Genomic DNA, 18,481 nt, shown 5'->3' with positions numbered 1-18,481 from the left:
TTCAATCAATAGAACCTGTCAAGTGGTTACCTTCCATCTGAGATACTGTGTGAGATTAACGAGACAAATAAATAACTGCCACAGAGTACTTTTGGGCTTTATTTACTCACATTCTCTCAGGGCAGTTATCAGGCCTGTCCAGGTATCCTCCGTCCATGACAAATTTGAGAACCTGCTCATTGGACAAGCCCTGGTAAGGCTGCTCTGCTAGTGTACTGATCTCCCACAGTACGACACCAAATGACCTGCAGACACACATACAGAATAAAATATGATCAAATGCATCAGTAATGTAATCAGAATTGTAAAACAACTGTGTGAGGTGTGACTGCCAGTGACCTACCAGCAGTCAGAGTGGGCAGTGAAGACTCCATCCTTCAGAGACTCTGGAGCCATCCACCTGACAGGAAGCAGGCCTTTGCCTCCTTTACGGTAGTAGTCAGTCTCATAGATGTCTCGCGTCATACCAAAGTCTATGAAAGAGATATTGAGAGAGAGAGAGCTCAGGGCAAGGTGACGACTTTGATTGTTGGTAACAATACATGCAAGTACTGATCTAAATGTATTGCAACACCTTCAGCTGTAACCAAAAACAAACTGTTCAACCAAAACAAACCTAACTGAAAAAACTGAAATTGAGATATGAACAACAAGGAAACCACAACAAATACAAGCTATGCGTTACCTCCAATCTTGACGGTAAAGTCATCTCCCACCATGCAGTTCCTGGCTGCCAGGTCTCTGTGGACAAACTTCTTGGCGTTGAGGTAGGCCATGCCGTCTGCAATTTCTGCAGCCATCTGGATCATCTCCTTCAGTGTAGGTGGAGGACGGCCTGATGGGTTGTTCTGCAAAACACACACAGAACACATCCAGCCTCAAGTTATACAGTCTGTCTATATATGTATGTGATATGTGGACATGTAACTAAGCTTGTATTTTGTGTTCTCAGTGTTACTTACCTCAGAGTCTGGCCTGAGACTCCGCAAGTAGCTCTTCAGGTCCCCGTGGGTCATCAGCTCCATCACTACCAGGGTGGGCTGACCTTTGGACACCACACCTAACAGTCGTACCTATGTAGTGACATTTTTTTAAAACAAAAAAACATACGGTTATGCAAAAGGAAACTAATAAAAACCCTGTTTACTCTTTCACTGCCTCACTAATATAAACTTTTCTATTATCTCCACAAACTACACAACAAACAGCCTGAACCAGTACCTTAGGGCACTTACTGATTGCAGACACAATTCATATCTGCAGATACACTTGCAAATCTGACCTATAGTGAAGTCTTTTAAACAATGATTCATTCTGTTCAGATGGTTTGCTCAAATCAAATGACTGATAGCAAAAAGGCTGCAACCATATTTTAAATATTATTCCTATAACAAAGTTTCTCTTACACTGTCCATTACACCTCAACATGTTTTGGCACAATTGCTTACCAAGTGTGAATATCTGTTTTGGGAGTCACTGTGTGGCAATATGGCAACAAGCGAGTCATGATACTGTGAGTCATACATGTTTCATGCTGGTTTCTAAAGTGACTGAAAGCAGCAATGTACTGTAATTCACAAGTGTGTGAATAGCTGCTTCACTTTTCCTCTCAGTGATGAAGCTGTAAAGTGAAGACAGTTTGAAAAGAGTTATTCAGCCTCGTACCACGTGGTGACAGCTGAATGCCTTCATGACGGAGGCTTCGTTAAGGAACTCGATCCTCTCTCGCAGGCTAGCTGATTCATTAACGGTCTTGACTGCTACACGTGTATCCGGGTCTCCTTTGACGATGTCCTTGGCGATTCCTTCGTACACCATACCGAAGGAGCCTTGACCCAGCTCTCTGAGCACCGTAATCTTGTCACGCGGCACCTCCCACTCGTCAGGAACATACACTACATAAAACCAACACACAATTTATTACAATCTTTATAAATACAAGGTTCAATTATTTTACACTGGCTCACATTCAAATGTGATGCACTTGCTATTCATGCTAAATATTTTTCCTACCATCATTGGCGCTGAGGTACTCAGGGTTTGAGGAGGCGATAAGTGGTCCTGTCGGGCCTTCTGTTTGCCTGTAACACAACCACAAAGTGCTGTCTGAGATACTGAACACTGTATTGATGTGTAAACTTTCTCCAGTGTGACCTGACCTTCTTGCTTGGTACAGAATCTGTCTTGTTTATTTGTCCTGTCACATCAAATGACTCAAAGTATTCAAACTTAACATCCTCAAAATTAAATCCCACAAAAAATATATTCACTTCAGCTAAACAAAATAAGCACTGTTCCTCTTTGATGTCATATGGTGTTATCTGCACAGATTATGTATCCAGCAGTTTGGCTCATTCTGATCAAAGATCTTACTTCTTCTTGAAGATCACAAAGACTCCGCCTCCCACGAACAGCAGCAGGATGAAGCAGATGACAGGACCAATCACAACACCAATTAAACCAGGATCCTCTGCAATAAACACAGAAGTCATTGGTCAGTTCACTTAAAAAGACTGAATATTATGAAAGACAGATCAGCAGTAAAGAATAATATATAACGAATTTATAAATGAATGAATAACACATCTGAATATAGAGACAAGGAAAATCCAGAAAATTCAGCACATTTTTCGCTTTTTTGTCCAATAAAATAAAACATGAAACAAATGTCTACATATTTTGTTCTGAGCAAAACATAAAAGGGGTACAGTTTTACAGTTAGATTTGTAAGAACTTGCTTTGAGTCAATGGTACCAGGATGTAAGCAGTTTATAAAGCACCAGATTCATGTGAATAATGTATAACAGATACACGTTGTGAGTTCAGTTCAGTCAGAGATATAGCCTCCGGTCTTACTGTTGGGCATGAAGAAGTAAGTAGTTTCTGTGAAGGAGCCATTTCCTGCCAAGGAGGTAGCACGGACCCTCACGCTGTAATTTCCAGGTTGCACAAGCGAAAGCTTCACGCCACCTGACTTGAGGTAGGCTGGCCGAGACACACAGGCTGAGCGATCCTAGTGGAAAAGAAATCACTTCAGCATGAGGAACAATGATAAGTTATATTATTACTGTAGGGAGCAAAGATTAGTATAAAGTTTGCTTTATAAAAATCACAAACTATTTTCTACTAAACAGATTGGAGAGGATTGTCAGCTTTTAACAAACATCCAAACTTTTATAGAAAAAGCACAGTGAAAAATGTTGCCCAGACTGAACTCTGGCTACTAAAGAGATAATGTTAACGAACCACACTAAATATCAATCATTGCAATTTGTTTAATCTCGCTGTAACTGAAATATAAAGTCAAGGCAAGCCATTTCACCACAGTTGGGCCAACAAGTGATTTCCTTTTGTAGCTCTGACTCATGTTTTTTTTTTTTTTTCATTAAACGATTCTGTGCCAGCAGTGGCCTGTTAATCACAAGCTATTTGAAATTTGGTGTCCTGATTAAGGAAATAAAAAAGCAGCAGTGTTTTTGCTTCTAATGTCAGATTGATGGCCTCTCTCTTGCACCCACATTAGGGAGCACATCACCAATTGTGCATAATCTACTCCTAATAAAAACACTGCATAACAATAATGGAAGTGCGTAAAAAGTCAACTGACTGTAGAAAACATTGTACTATACTGTAACACTAGTAAAAATGCAGGAACACATAAAAGGCTGTATTGGCCCAGTGCATGCTGGGAGGTTCCCCTAGATGTCGATATATATTCATGCAAGCTATTAATCTAAGTTTGACTCCTTCAGCAACAACTTGGCTCAATCCAAATAAGAAATAAACACAAGACTGCAAAGAATTAATAAATAATTATATATATGTAATTACGTATGTAAAATATGTATTGAATGAACAAAAGACTTGTTACATTTTTTTGAGTTTATGTATTGTACATAATTTTGAGTTTATGTATTGTAGGTGGCAGATATAGTTGATTACACAGCTTTTGATATAGAGGCCAATTAATTGGCCAGTCAACCAGAAGTCTGCATAATAAAATACATTTTGCATTATTCACCTAATGTGTTATGCTTTGCTATTTGTGTACAGTGGTGCTATATGCCACCACTGTGTAAGAAACCAAATCATTACACTGACCGTCTGTCATGCTCTAAACGTGACTCCTAAATAAACCTAGATCAGTTTGTTTTGGCTGCAGCATGTGTTAATAAGTGGTGTGTTCTCAGTGCAGTGCACTGGAGATGTCGTCTGTGATGCCAGTCCATCCCTGCCACTGCATTCTAGTCTTCCTTCCTGCCTCTGTCACTATGGTAACAGAGCTGCTACTGGCTCCTAGGGTCAGGCAGTGCAGCAATGAATAGCAATGAGAGATGAATTCACACATTTACCGCAAGTAAACAACAACAAGAACGACACACATACACACACATACAAACATACAAACACACACACTCACAATGTCACAGACAAGCACTTTTGCACACAGATACACAAAAATAATAATATGCAAACACACATGGCAGAAAACGTCAACACACACAGTGGCAGCATTGGGAGTTTGTAAACAACTATTTCCTTTATTCCTCTCTCCATATAAGGAATAGGCAGCAATCCTTTCCTTTTCTGCCTGCTTCCACTCCCCAGAGTGTACCCAGATCCCTCCTTGTTCCCTTTGCTTTTCTTCTACCTTCATCAATGCTTTCTTGTGTGCCTGTCTCCCTTTAAGCCCTTTGTTTTTACTTCCTACAGAGTAAATCAAGATTACACCTCTTTCCCGCCCTCACGTCTATCGCCTTTTTCATTTTCTTTAAAAAAGTAATCTGATCTCTCTTTGAGCCTCCTGTTTTTTCCTGTATCCTAACTCTCTAAAAGGTTCGGTTGGTGGTTGGTACTGACCTCCATGTCTCCAACCTTCTTGTAGAACACATCATAGAGGATGATGAGGCCATTAGGGGAGCGAGGTGTGCTCCATTTAATGAACACAGAGGACTGCTCGCCACTCAGTATCTCATGGGTCACAGGGCCTGGGACGTCATCTGCTTTCTCTGTAGGTAACAGGCAAAGAACATCACATAACATGTACAGTACAAAGCACTCAGCTTCCACATTGCTCTTAATGTGGAGTCCTCTGGCCTACGTTAATGCTAGTGGGATAGGCGTATTTCTGTCTCTCAAAAGCATGCATATACAGTCTGTATTTATATAAGTGTAAGATTTGTATTTGTTCTTACCCTCTGGCATAGTTCGGGCACTGACGTAAGTAGCCATGCTGCAGCGTTTGAGGTCTGTAGGATGGTTGCAGGCCATGATCTCTATCTTATAACTTGTAAAGTGGTGCAAGTTAGAGATGACTGTCGACTCTTTTGAAAACACCTTTAGCTCCACCTGAGGAGAAAAATCAAGAGATCTAATTAGCCCAAAAATGAACTGCTGTAATATAAAAGAAACTAGCTTATTATTATATAAGGCCAATATAAACAATATTTCATGGAGTATCCAATCTTCATGATGTCTGAGGCTAAAATGAATGATCTTCCCTTGCATTTTTTTCAGAATTATATTATTTTGGACAAAAAAGATACAGTATGGAATATGAGTCTGACATCTTTAACTACATTAAATACCATGAATAAGTTATTTTTCAGAGGGCTGTTTTCACTTTGACAGATTTAGCTTCAAATGATTTTGAGCAATTGTATTTCTATTAACCCGAACATAGGATGGAAAACTCAACAAGTGATCCGACAAACAAATAAATATAGAAAATATAAAGTGCTCGAGACCTTGGATCCCTCTTCCTCCTCATCTTCGGGTGAGGCTGTGGTGGAGCCCGGGATGTTGGGGGCTGTGGTAAGGAAGAAAGGGATTTGGGTGGCATTGGCAACTCCCACTGAGCGTCGCCGACGAGATGGTCTAAAAAAACAGAACAATGCATATAGTTGTTAGTAAAGGTTAAATAAGACGTCATCAAGAACAAAAACTAAAGAAAAAAGAATAACTGCTATATATTGGAGATTTGAACCACAGTTCACTAACATGAATTATGATGGTGACCAATAAATAATTACACAGAAGTCAAGATCATTTTGACTATGACAGATGGCAGACAGAGCAGCAGTGTAGAGGAGGCCAATGAGGAACTCTGCTCACACTAACCTTTACAGTGTGTAGCAAGTCTGACTGCATGACATTTATCCACTAACACCCTGTACTGTCCTGCTAGAAGCACTACCAACCTTGGCCAGTAGATGGTGCCAATGAGCAAAGTCCACTTAACTTCAGAGTGATAATGAGTTTAAGCGTACCACAGAGGCTATGAACTTAAATCCATTCAGACATAGAAGACCAGGAGGGCATATCTGTGTAAGGTCATGACATAGAATCACTGACTATAAAAAGGAAAATCTTCTCCCTTCCTTCAAAAACTGAACTGTTAAGTATCCTTGAGCAGTGGACTTTACATCAGACTGCTGCAGTGAAGCGACTCCTTCCCTCAGCAGGAAAGTGTTTGACTGAGTTAATGTTGAACCAATACTTGCTCAGGTAAAGAGGAAAAATACAAAGCTTCCCGCATCCCTTTGTGTGATGGAAAAAGAGAGCACAAAGTTCTTTGTGTACTTCAGTTTATGGAGCTGACCTTGGCCAGTACAACAGCATGGGTTCAAAACCCAGCTGAGGTGTGTGTGAGTTTGAGTGTTTGAGAGTATCCAAATGGCAGTCTGCATGACTGCACTCCTGACTGGCATGAATGATAATGGGCCCAGTAATCACTCCCCTAGGGAAGCGGAGGGAGAGACTGTGGGTGTTTGTGTGTGTGTGTGTCAGGGGGGCACCAGGGCCCAGACAATCAGCACCTCCCACCCTAAGCCACCCACAGTAGTGCCCAGTACAAAAACAAGGGTCTACATAAACGACATACACACACCAATGGACGAGGCAGAGTTGGCACTGAGACGTTTTAACATACACATCATGGTGGTCAAGACAAAAGAGGAGTGGTCTTGTCTGGCTGGATAAAGGGGCTCCAGTGCTGCTGCTGCACTGCCACAAACAGCAACTAACAAAGCAAGAAGCTCCTCTTCAGTACAAAATGTACTGATATTTTAATGTGTACATTTTTTTTGAAACAAGCACAGATTTATTCAAAATTGTGTAGGTGACTTCAGTCAAGAATGTTAACAGAAATGTTCAGAAATTTGGCCTGATTAATTATCGATAACCTAATATTTTCAAGTCTCAATTAAAAATGAATCACTCAAACTCATCACTCAAATCCTTTTGTTCGTTTGTTGACCCCTCATGAAGTCATCGTTCCTCACAAGTAAACAAAAGCAGCAGCCTGACCAGAAGAGAAACTTGTAGTCCTTAAGAACTTATTAGGGACGACCAAAGTGACTTAAATCGATAGTTATCTCAAGTTAAATGTATTATTCCTTATCAAAACTATATTTGTGTCTCTGCTTAGGTGAGAAATGGTGTTCAGATATCTGAACTCTAACACACACAGCATACCTGCTCTCAAATACTTCATTGTGGAGGTAGTTCTCGAAGGTCTTGCGGTACTCTATCTCCTCCTGCTCCCTCTTGAGCTGGACGTCTGTCTTGGGGCAGGCGCAGCACTTGCCACCTACGTTGGGCTCGTCTGTGTGGTTCCACTTCTGCTCATCCTCACTGTCCAGGTGGGTCGGGACACGAGAAGGCAGCTTCATTCCTGAGTTGGACAAGGAAATTCAGGAGTGTGAGAGAAATAAAAATGAGCGTAGCTGATCTGTATATGAACAGTCCTCTGGATACTAACCGACACAGTAGTCAAACTTGTAGAGGTCACTGTCCTCGGGCTGCTTACGACAGATGACCCGGTAGTGGGTGATGTTGCCATTGGGGTTGGTGGGAGGTTTCCATTTCAGGATGATCTGAGAGGAGGAGTTGGAGGAGGAAATGGGGTCCAGAGGCACAGAGGGCTCTGAGAGAGAGGGCAGAAGACAAAGAGACAATTAGGATTGCGTTAATATTATATAACCTTAACAATAAAGATTATCTCAGCTGCTTAAGCATATTTTCTGAAACACTGTCCTCAAAATGTTAAACATGGTCATAACTTAATTCATCATATACTGTGTTGGAGATTTACTCAAAACTTGCTGCAAAATTAAACAATTTCCTGATCAGTTCATCACTGCCACCAAAGTGAACTTTCCCTTTATCATTGCCCAAAGGTAACCTGTGGAGGTTTTGACTGCCAGTGGCACCATTGAGCAATGATTTGATGAGGCACATCACCCACGTGTGTGCAGGTGATGCATTTCACATTCCTTTTATTCTCCACTGTCAGCTAAATAGTATCCATCAAACCCAACATCCAAAACAATGTACAAAATCCTCTGATAAAAAACTTGTGATGTGTTTGTTTTCAGCGCTGTAACTCACTGGAGGCATTAGTGCGGAGGTAGATGATCTCGCTCTTGGCTCCATGAACCTCGTGCTCGTCAGATGCAGACAGTTGGGTTTTAACCATGATGGCGTATTGTGTCCAGGGCTTCAATGGTCGGATTAGGTGCCCTGGCTCGATCTGCTCCTTGTTGTCTGTGACACGGGCCGGTGGGTCAACATCAGCGATCACCCAGCTGTTCGAGCCGCACGCGTCCTGCCCATCAAACTCTGTCACGTTCTTATATGGCCTGGTGCAGATGGAAAGACAGAAATTAACTATAAGAAGGATAGAAGTGTCACTGGAGGTTATTAAGCAAAGTAAAGTCAGACATATTGAGCTTAATGCTTGCTCCTTATGACTCTGCTGTGTTTTATGTCATGGTACGAAAAAAATCCCATGATTCTTCTTGGATACTTACGCCTCTTTGTAGAGAACCATAAAGCCCAGCAAGTCTCTGAAGTCTAACGGCCAAAAGGGCTCCCACTTCACCATAATCTTATTTGATGTGGTCTTGATCATGGTGAATTTCAGCAGCTTGGTCTCACCTTGGGGACAAAACAATGAAAAAGACGATGTTCAGCATGCCTTCAGTAAAACAGCAAGTGAATAGTAGAACATCAAAACACACCACAGCTTCCACTTTTGAGGTCCAGGCAGTCGCGCCATAATAGTAATACAATAATAATAATAATTCAAATCAAAAAACTAAGCAGAATTTATGCCCAAACATCACAGAAAGAAGGAATGTCCTGATGAAGTTTTTTTGATTAGGGTTTTTTATTTTTTATTTAATCTGATTAAAAATCACATTAATTATTAGATTAAGTATTAGATTGAAATTAAATTCAATCTAATACTTACATTTTTTCTGGAAGAATGTGTATGTAGCCTTAAAAAGGCTCATGTTTAAAACAGTAAAGTGTATATTTGACAGCCGAATTTAAAATATATAGCTGTGTCAAAACGTTTTTTTAATAGGCTTTAGGTGTTGCATATACTCCTTTGATGTTTTGATTATTTTTTCTGTAAGAAGCAGCACTGGGACAACATGTCCTCATCTACAGCTTGAACAATTACAGAAGCTCAAAGGAGCTGTCAGCCAGCAGCACAACTGCAAACTGTATCATAGCCCAAAGCAGCTTGCTTGCAGCTTGCTTGCTTTGACAGACATTAGCTGTCTGTATGGACACATTATCTAATTTCATTCAGCACCTGGCTGCTATTATTTCTCAGTTGAATTACTGACAACACAGTGCATTAGGAGTATAATACAGCACAGTACACTACAATAAATGTAGTAAACGGGTTGTAAAGCATATATTCTCAACTTTAAGAGCTAAAAGGAGCTAAATTAAATTAGTAAAAGCAAAACTAAACAAGATCTTTTTCAATTAGACGTTAAAATCAAAATGATGTATTATAGTTGTATTGTAAGAATTAAGCATGCAATGTTATAATATTTACATTTCAAAATTAATTTTAAATAGTACAGTGGTGAAAATAAGCATTGTGGCAGATGTGTGTGTGTCCTTAAACATCAAATGACAATCTCAGTCAGGTCTGAGCGTTGGTCTTACAGGAGGCTTGGTCCCCATTGGTGCGTCCAGCGATGTCATTCTTTTGGTTGCGCTCTTTGGTTCCCGTTACATCCTCCATCTTTCTGATTTCAGACATGCAAAGTTTGGAGTTGTAGTGGAAGAAGGTACGACCACGCTGGATGGTCAGGTTGTGTTTGGACCAATCCCACAGCTCACGCAGGTTCTGGTTGTCCAACGCATAGAAGGAATAGGCACTAGATGGAAGACCGATAAAGAAATTAAACACTGTGTAGGATACACTGTTTATTTAAATGTATATACCTAGAGAGGAGAGGAGAGGAGAGGAGAGGAGAGGAGAGGAAAGACTTACTCTCCCTCAAGATGCTCCCCTCTGATGATGCGTAGTTTGCGGAGGAAGGAGAGAGACACCAGGGCGTAGGCTCTGCGAATGGTCAGGTAGCCTGTGATCTCCTCAATCTGGCCCAAACTAGATTCCAACTCAGCTGCTATGTTATCTGCAAGGAGACAGTTGGTGAGCCACTAGGTGATGGCAGGAGACAGATGGTCAGACAGACAGCATATCTGCTACAGCTAAAAGATGCAGACGGAAATATAACTCGATGGAGGAAGTATATGGTTGGAAGTTCTGATAAAGAGAGCCATGGACAGACTGAGATATCTGAGTGATGGAGGAAGAGGAGACACAGATCGTGAGTGAAGCTGAGCCTCAGCAGGTGGTGGGGTGTAGTAGTACTCACTCCCTCCTCGAATCTTGATGATCATGTTGCCGTGGAGAATGGTGCAGCCTCTCAAAGCTTGGGCTGAAGTTACTGAGTCAATTGTCTTATTTCCCACACATAGTTTAGGGCACAGGCCTGCACATGGTGAACAGGTCAACCTACAGAGAAAAAGATATGCATCAGTATCAGCATCCTAATGAATGAGGTGAGGGTGTATAAAAACGTCACTGTGTCATTTAGAGCTGCAGAACATGGCATTAAAACAACCGAGGCTGCAATGTTCATGAGAGATGACTGACTTAGTGTCAGGATGATCGTGGACGTCACTTTAACGCGGCAGAGCAATGCCTTAAGTGGAAGTAAACAACAAGCTGGTTTTCCAAAGAATAAAACAAACAAATGCTACAAATGTTTCTGCGCGTCGATATCAGAAATGGAATGGGGCAGGATTGAATGGTATGAGGCAGGAATGCTTAGTGACGTACTGGCGTGGCGTGGGCTGACACTGGGAATGACATGGCATTTTCAATAAACAAGGCAGAATCTGCTCAGAGGAATTTAACTCATGTACACTTGTTATACTGACTGGAATCTATTCATAGAAGTCATAACCACTCACACATGCAGGCAGCTATCTAACCTCATACCTGAGTTTGTGATGCATTTGTGATTTTTATCTTTTGTTCTCTGCGTGCCATATAAACTGAAATGTAATAAAAATGGATCCACAGCTTTCATTTGATTTGACTTAATATCAAATGAAGACTTTCTAATAGCTTGAGTGGCAGCAAAATGTGTTAAAACAATAAACTGTACAGATAAAACTGCTTAAATATCAGCGGTAGTGAGTTTAAGGTTTCCCAAACCAATCAGCTCAAATGAGAGACAAACAGAAGCTTGCAATTCAATGAATGAGCTGATGTATTCAGAGGTGAATCTGTATAACTCTCTCAATTAATTTGATAAGTCCCATTATGATTCCATAGGCTTTTAGGAGTAGAATTAGATTATGCAATCTCTCACCCACATCTGAGCCTCCTTCATTTTTATTAGCACTGAGGGATAGAGCATTTTCACCCTTGCTTCAATTCATTCTGCTACACATGCTACACACACGCACGCACGAATGCACACAGAGCACAATCACAGACAACAAAAACAACATGACTGCAACACCAGCTGCAGCTCCCAACAGACATTCCTCTGTTTCTCTCTCGCTCTCTCTGAGCTCAATGAGTGGCGTCCTCTCACTGCAAACATGTGCTTATGCACGTAATCACAGACACACACATACACTGAGCAATGAGGCCTTGATAGTTGCTGCCTTTCAGGAAATTCATTCACAAAAGGCAGGCCTTGTCTAGCGAGCAGCCGGGAACACACCGCACAGAGAAAAGGGACCCAACGCTTCATTCACAAATGAGCACTTTTTTTAAGCCCTCTCAAAAGAACATAATCCCTCTCTTTAATTCCACTTCCAGCTTTGACATCCCTTACCACAAGGGTCTGCCTTTAGACGTAAACTGAAAAGCTGTATTTTGGTTGGCTAACAACAAAACCTTGAAACGCTGCTCTTTACACTCTACACTGATATCTTCACACACCCACCAACATCTATATGTATATCTACAAAGCAGGGTATGACATTGGATGACCGGGGTGGATTCTGAAGTCCAATCAGGGTTTGAAAGCTCAAAGTTGAGGAGACAATGACATCAAACGGCAGCCTTAACAGGCACCTTTTTAAAGCAGCCCCTGTGCCCTGGGAACAGCCTACAAAGGATGCTGTTGTTCACTGAAGGGACCATGCAAGCTCTGCATGAACTGCCATTTGTAAGCTCACCCTGTTTTAATTCCATGTTTATGCAACTCATATTATAATCCCCTACTCAAGGAAGCACACACAAAAACACACAAAAACACACATAATCTTAACCAAATTGTGCCCCTACTTTCCCCCTGAACCAAAACACAGCTTTGATATGGAAGCCATTCGCCACAGAGACATGCAACACAGAGTCCCAGGGGTGCTGTTTCGGTCCTTGTCTGACTTTTCCTATCCACCCTCAGAGAGACATATGACCTATTACACCTGGCTTCTCCTAGTTTCCATCTTATCAAGCTTTTAATTATTTAAATTAATCATAAGCCAAATCATTGTTTCCTCTCTATGACTTTTGAGTGAGTGGAAAGACACTGTAATGATCTCTCTGAAACAACAGTGAGAAGCTAAACTCAAAGATATTTTGTGTCTCTCTCTTTTTCTCCCACATGGAAAATTGTAAATTCATCTCCTCAAAAGTAACGCTCTAGTTGCAGTGTAGAAAGAGAGAATGTTTTGGGCCGTTGTACTGAAAAACACAGACACACAGGCAGACAGGCTGGGTCCAACAGCAGCTCTTAAAGGGACAGTGTTTATCTGTCCGGCTGAACTCTGTGACTCGGGCTCCAGGGTCTGCTAGAACCATCTAGAACAGCAGCCGCAGCTGACGCTTGGGTTTGGTTTGAGGCCCGGGCCTGGCAGAACTAGACCATGTGCACACACGCACACATACAAACGCACACACTGCTGTAATACTGTGCTGTCACAGCATCCAGGAAAGATGAACATACTCCTTCATACTGTAGATGTTAGTGAAGGTGAAACGTTGAGTGAGCAGAGCTACCTACCTGGAGAGACAAGCAGAGACAAAAAGGGGATAAAGGCACAATGTGTAAAAATTATTGATTGTCTACATACATAAAAATGTGTGTGTAAAAATACATTTTTCTCCTGATCGTTCAAAGAAACTATTCCCTGACTGCGTCGTTTCTCAGCTGCACAGGATTATAAGACCATTTGACATTGTTGTAATGTTTGTATTTTTGTCTCAGTTCTTTCTGCTGTATGCACAGTAATAACTTAATATATTCACTATGTAACGTGACGTCACAGATACTCAATTATACATAATATTAGTTAAAGATGCCCCAGGCAGGTAGGATCTTGCTACCCAACAGTTTATTGGCGTCATAGAAAAACCATGATGCAAACGTTTGGGTGTCCTTTTCTTCTACTCTGGAATATCCCTTCTCCTTGTCAATCCTCACTGGGGTGTGTGCGGGTTTGTACATTGTGTGTTGTCTGCCTGACTGTCTGGAGATGTGTGTGTCTGTCTGGGTGTAGCTTCTGCCAGGCTAAGCCACTGTGATGACGCTTGTTCTAGCTTTAACCAAACCATAGCAACACACACACACACACACACACACACACACACACACACACACACACACACACACACACACACACACACACACACGATGTTGCAACTGCAATAGACTCCTACTGGAAGAGAAAAGTCTTGTTCATCACATGATGTGGACACACAAACATCCATATGTAAGCACACAAACAAATACACACACACCACACACACACTCAAAAGGATGCCAGTCTGCCTTACGCCTCAGGGTGTATGAGACTTAAAGCAATGTTCTTTTCTGTCTAAGCACCTGATAATCCCCACAGGCTGGCAGCATGCAAGGGAAAGTCAATCTCTCTCTCTCTTAAACAGACACACATGATACATTTGGAGAAAGTCATGTTGGGTTGAAATGTCCTTACCATTCCCTCTGGGTGTACTAAAAACCGTGCATGTGAGTTTGTATTATTTACCTAATAAATATATATATATATATATATATATATATATATATATATATATATATATATATATACACACCTCTCTCTATCTGGCCATAGTCGACATTTCCTCCGGCCTGCACCTGGAAAAAGTAGCCTGACCAAACACAAACTAATGTAGTCATAAACACACGTGCATTTACACAGGTATACCAGAAACACACAAACACCATCAATCATCCAGCCACCTGTGGCTTCAAGCAACACAGACATCTCCGGCAAACAACCTTGTCTTATTAGAACAAACAGAGAAATATGCCTCTCTGTCCTTCTCTTTCATTCATTCTCCATCTGTCTTCCTTCTCCACACCCCATTAATTTCTCTATACCTCCATCCAAGGACTCTCATTCGCAGTTAGCTTGGATATACAGTTAGACTTCTTTTTATGTTGACTTGGCATATAATAATGTTTCTTTAACTTAAGATTGGACTGGCAACATCTGAGGTGGCTGTTTTGTCAGATTGGCCACAAACAGACAACAGGAGTATTTTATCGCCCACATTTCTACTGGAAAATGTCTTATCCCTATTACCAGGGTCCGAAATTAACACTCGGCAAGCACCATATAAGGGTAGATTTTACGTTTGGCGCGTTTCGGAAGGCTATTGGCCACGCTGGTGGGTAAATAATTTTCGAGTGCTCCTATTTTCGCGGCACTTATTACCGTACTGGTAATTGTTTCTTCATACAATGGTGAAGTCATGACCTGAGAGAGGCAGTGTAGGGTGGGTCAAGACTTTGCCATCCTATGAAATAAAAACTTAGCATACCTGACATCAGCTACTCGACATTGCAGCTCTGTGCTTAACTGTCCTATTGCCCAAACCTATGCATGTGTATATTCTTGGCCTCAAAAGAAATACATGTCCTCCTCATTTAGCAACAGCAACTGATGCTAAATGAGGAAGCCCAGGGATGTCTGTCTACCCCGCTTTAAAACAAGTAGAATGACAAATACGGTCATGCCCTTACACGCCGCACATGCAGACAAACCTCCGAGCTACACAGGACCAGGTGAGGTCCAGACAGTTAAGTGAGGTCACACTTACATTCCCGCCACTTGGCTGACACTTTTATCCTGGGACATTTTCAATAACATAAGAGGTTCAGGGTGTATAAGGACAAATGTCTCTTACAGGGATTTGGACCTTTGATCCTTCACCTGGGTGACACACGCTTTTAATCACTTTAACCACTAGACTATACCGTTACTACATCCATTCCCTGGAGTGTACAGCATGCCTATGACCTGTTTAAATACATCCACCAAATCCTCAATAACAAACTATAATACATATTAATAATTTACTCTTATTTCACATGAAATAATCTCACGTGAACCACTCAATAAGACTGTTGTAGAAGTTGAGCTCAGGCTCCTAATGAATAATCCGTTCAATAGGAAAATAATTGGCTATTTGCTGCGTAAAAGACCCAGTCACATTATTTCAGCCCAGTGCACGCATGTATGTTGGTTCCAAAATAATCAACACTTGATTACAAATGTTAGAACCTGTGAAAACACCAGGGATTCATTCACAACAATTGAGATTTGAGGCTTATCTGCATTTGAAATTATGAAGTCTCAAGCCTATATGGAAACTCTGTATTTGGTTCTGCTTAGTAACTTATTATCAGTAGTCATTATTAGAGTTATCAAAGTTGTGTTTGTTCATCTAATATGTGCTGTTTATTTTGTGTTTCATACAACTACATTGTCTGAGGGTTGAGAAAATTAAGGCAAATTAAATAGTTTGTATTCAAGCTTTTACAATAGCAGGTCACGGCTGGCCATTAATCAAATAGATTATGCGTTTTTGTTTTCTTTTTCTTAGCAGACAATTAGCTCCCTCAGGCAACATTTGACAGCAGAAGTGTACAGGTAATTTAAAAAGAAAGCGCTCTTTCTCATGGGCTTTAACAGTTATTGGCAAAGCTTCAAACAGGTTTTGTACAATGAACTGATACTGCACTTGATTTTTACATCAAAACTCAATAGTAACACTGGAATACTAACATATATTCATAGTGACTGCCTGCTAAATTAATCATGAACCTGTATGTGTTTAACAGCTGAGGAACACTGCTTACAGTTGACAAAGAGGTAAACAAAGGTGCAGGTGATGTTTTGCCCTTTTCTTTGCTTCTATACTACATATCTACATCATTTTCTCCTCAGTAGCTCAGCTGTTTATCCACAGAGGGGAGCAGACTTTCCATAGTGGAAAAACACTTCTGCCTTTTTGTTTGATCAACTTCCAAAGGCTATCACCTCTTGTGTGCAAATGTTGGTGAGTGTGTTAAGTGACAACAATACACTTGCTCTGCTGAAGTCACTGAGGGAAGACTTGCTGTTGGTGACAGTTACATCTCCGATCATGTAATGATGGCCACCATCAATAACATGACAATGTTGATGGTGGCGCCCGTGGAGTGTGTGGGTGTGTGTGTGTGTGTATGTGTGTGTGTGTGTGTTAGACATACATAGTGGAGTTTATAGTGGTGTATCCAGAAGGACACTCTGGGATACAGGCCCCGTTGTGGATAACGTATTCATAGCAGGATGACTCCCGGTCCAGGATCAACTTCTTAGTCTGCTTACACTGGTTGTGGAGTTCCTGAATTGAAAAACAGGGTTAATGTATTTAAAGTATGTACGTTTAAGTGTTTGGGTTTACCTTATCTACATTTATGCTTAAAATGAATTGATTTAGCCTTAAAAACCACAGTTTTTACCAACCTGACAGAATGAGAAACTGACACAGCGCCAGCCCCTGAAGATATAGTATCCAGGAGGACACTTCTCTACACAGGTGTTCCCATGCTGAAGGTTTCTGCAGGCCACACAGCTGCTAGCGTTACCGGGCTCCGAGCAGCCACCCAAGCACTGGTCATCGCAGCACTGGCCCTGGAGGGTACATCCTCCATGCTTACAGTTGTCCACACACACTACGAAAAGACAAAAGAAAAGACAAAGAAGTGATTAATATCAGATTACACACTAGTGAACATCTCTGAATGGAGTCTTATTTATTTTTATGGCCCCCAACTTGTATCAACATGATGTATTCATGAAGATAGTGAGTTTTACCTCTTCTGGTTTAAATGGTAAGGGGATACGAGTGGGAGAGCAGTGGGACTTATCAAAGTTCACAAATATCATGCAGAAGTAAAGCAAAATAGAAAACAAAACACCAAATATAACAGCACAGGGCTAGATATATTTCACTCCGTCTCAGCTGCTCAAAAAAAAAAAATCAACAAAAACCGGACAGACCAAAACCCTGTGGTCAAAGATGGCCTCTGAGTGGTGGTTTTCTCTGATCTAAGAGAATAGAGGGAACTGCATGCATGTTTGGTGTGTACATACACACACATTAACATGGCTGCGCAAGCTATGGACAGGTGTTCTCTGCAAGGCGTTGCGGTTCCATGTTGCCTTTTTAATGTGTTATTGCTGTGTTTGCTCAAAGAGAAAATGGAAATGGTGTACTGCCATCAGCAGGAATACTTTTAACTCTCACAAAAAGGGCAAACCAAAGTCAAAAAACAAAGTATATAAACATTACGATCTGTAATTGCTAGTTGTTAGATTACTGACTTCAGTATTTAATTCATCAACTTTTTTTTTCCTATAGAAAAAAACAAACCCAACCACACCAGTGTATAAACACTTGGCAAAGCCCATGTGGATTAACAAAGCATGAACATACTGTATCTGGCTAAAAGCTTAGGTCATTCTGAGTCATCAAGTTGAATGTAACTTACAATTGCATGACTGCACTTCTGTACTACGCAGTTATACGTTACATTGAAACATCATTTTTGACCCAAGAGGATGGCTGAACATTAAAACTTAATTTGCACAACAGCAAATGAATAGAGAAACAGTAATTAGCATTCAAGAACACAATTACACAAGCTCTAGACGTAATTTGCACGCAAACATGCAATTGTACAACCGCTGTGTGCCCACCTAGCATCCATGATGGAGTGACTGACCACAATTTACTCCCAGCAGTGGTAGTCTGCAGCGCCATGGAAACAAGCTAAATTGCTAATGGGCTGAACATTATATGTCATTGGCTCATGTCAGGTTTCATTTGACCTATTGGGAAATAACA

General features: G+C 41.1%; 1 protein-coding gene across 1 annotated transcript in view; it reads right to left on the bottom strand.

The window, feature by feature from the left end:
• Window positions 1-18,481, bottom strand: part of insrb (insulin receptor b) — an 82,659-nt gene that overhangs the window by 8,521 nt on the left and 55,657 nt on the right. The window contains exons 3-22 of the mRNA XM_053322857.1: window positions 17,098-17,306; window positions 16,842-16,975; window positions 10,692-10,831; window positions 10,304-10,448; window positions 9,973-10,187; window positions 8,814-8,940; window positions 8,392-8,642; window positions 7,763-7,927; window positions 7,477-7,675; window positions 5,748-5,877; window positions 5,196-5,349; window positions 4,861-5,009; window positions 2,857-3,013; window positions 2,374-2,470; window positions 2,014-2,081; window positions 1,666-1,895; window positions 963-1,073; window positions 686-848; window positions 344-473; window positions 111-245 (exon numbers count right to left, since the gene is read on the bottom strand). Coding sequence (XP_053178832.1) covers window positions 111-245; window positions 344-473; window positions 686-848; window positions 963-1,073; window positions 1,666-1,895; window positions 2,014-2,081; window positions 2,374-2,470; window positions 2,857-3,013; window positions 4,861-5,009; window positions 5,196-5,349; window positions 5,748-5,877; window positions 7,477-7,675; window positions 7,763-7,927; window positions 8,392-8,642; window positions 8,814-8,940; window positions 9,973-10,187; window positions 10,304-10,448; window positions 10,692-10,831; window positions 16,842-16,975; window positions 17,098-17,306 — 3,109 coding nt within the window. The remainder of the gene's footprint in view (window positions 1-110; window positions 246-343; window positions 474-685; window positions 849-962; window positions 1,074-1,665; window positions 1,896-2,013; window positions 2,082-2,373; window positions 2,471-2,856; window positions 3,014-4,860; window positions 5,010-5,195; window positions 5,350-5,747; window positions 5,878-7,476; window positions 7,676-7,762; window positions 7,928-8,391; window positions 8,643-8,813; window positions 8,941-9,972; window positions 10,188-10,303; window positions 10,449-10,691; window positions 10,832-16,841; window positions 16,976-17,097; window positions 17,307-18,481) is intronic.

Source organism: Scomber japonicus, chromosome 7 (genome assembly GCF_027409825.1).
Source record: "Scomber japonicus isolate fScoJap1 chromosome 7, fScoJap1.pri, whole genome shotgun sequence".
NCBI classification, from domain to species: domain Eukaryota; kingdom Metazoa; phylum Chordata; class Actinopteri; order Scombriformes; family Scombridae; genus Scomber; species Scomber japonicus.
Note: the sequence above shows the minus strand (reverse complement) of the source record. Positions and strands in the feature narration are given on the sequence as shown.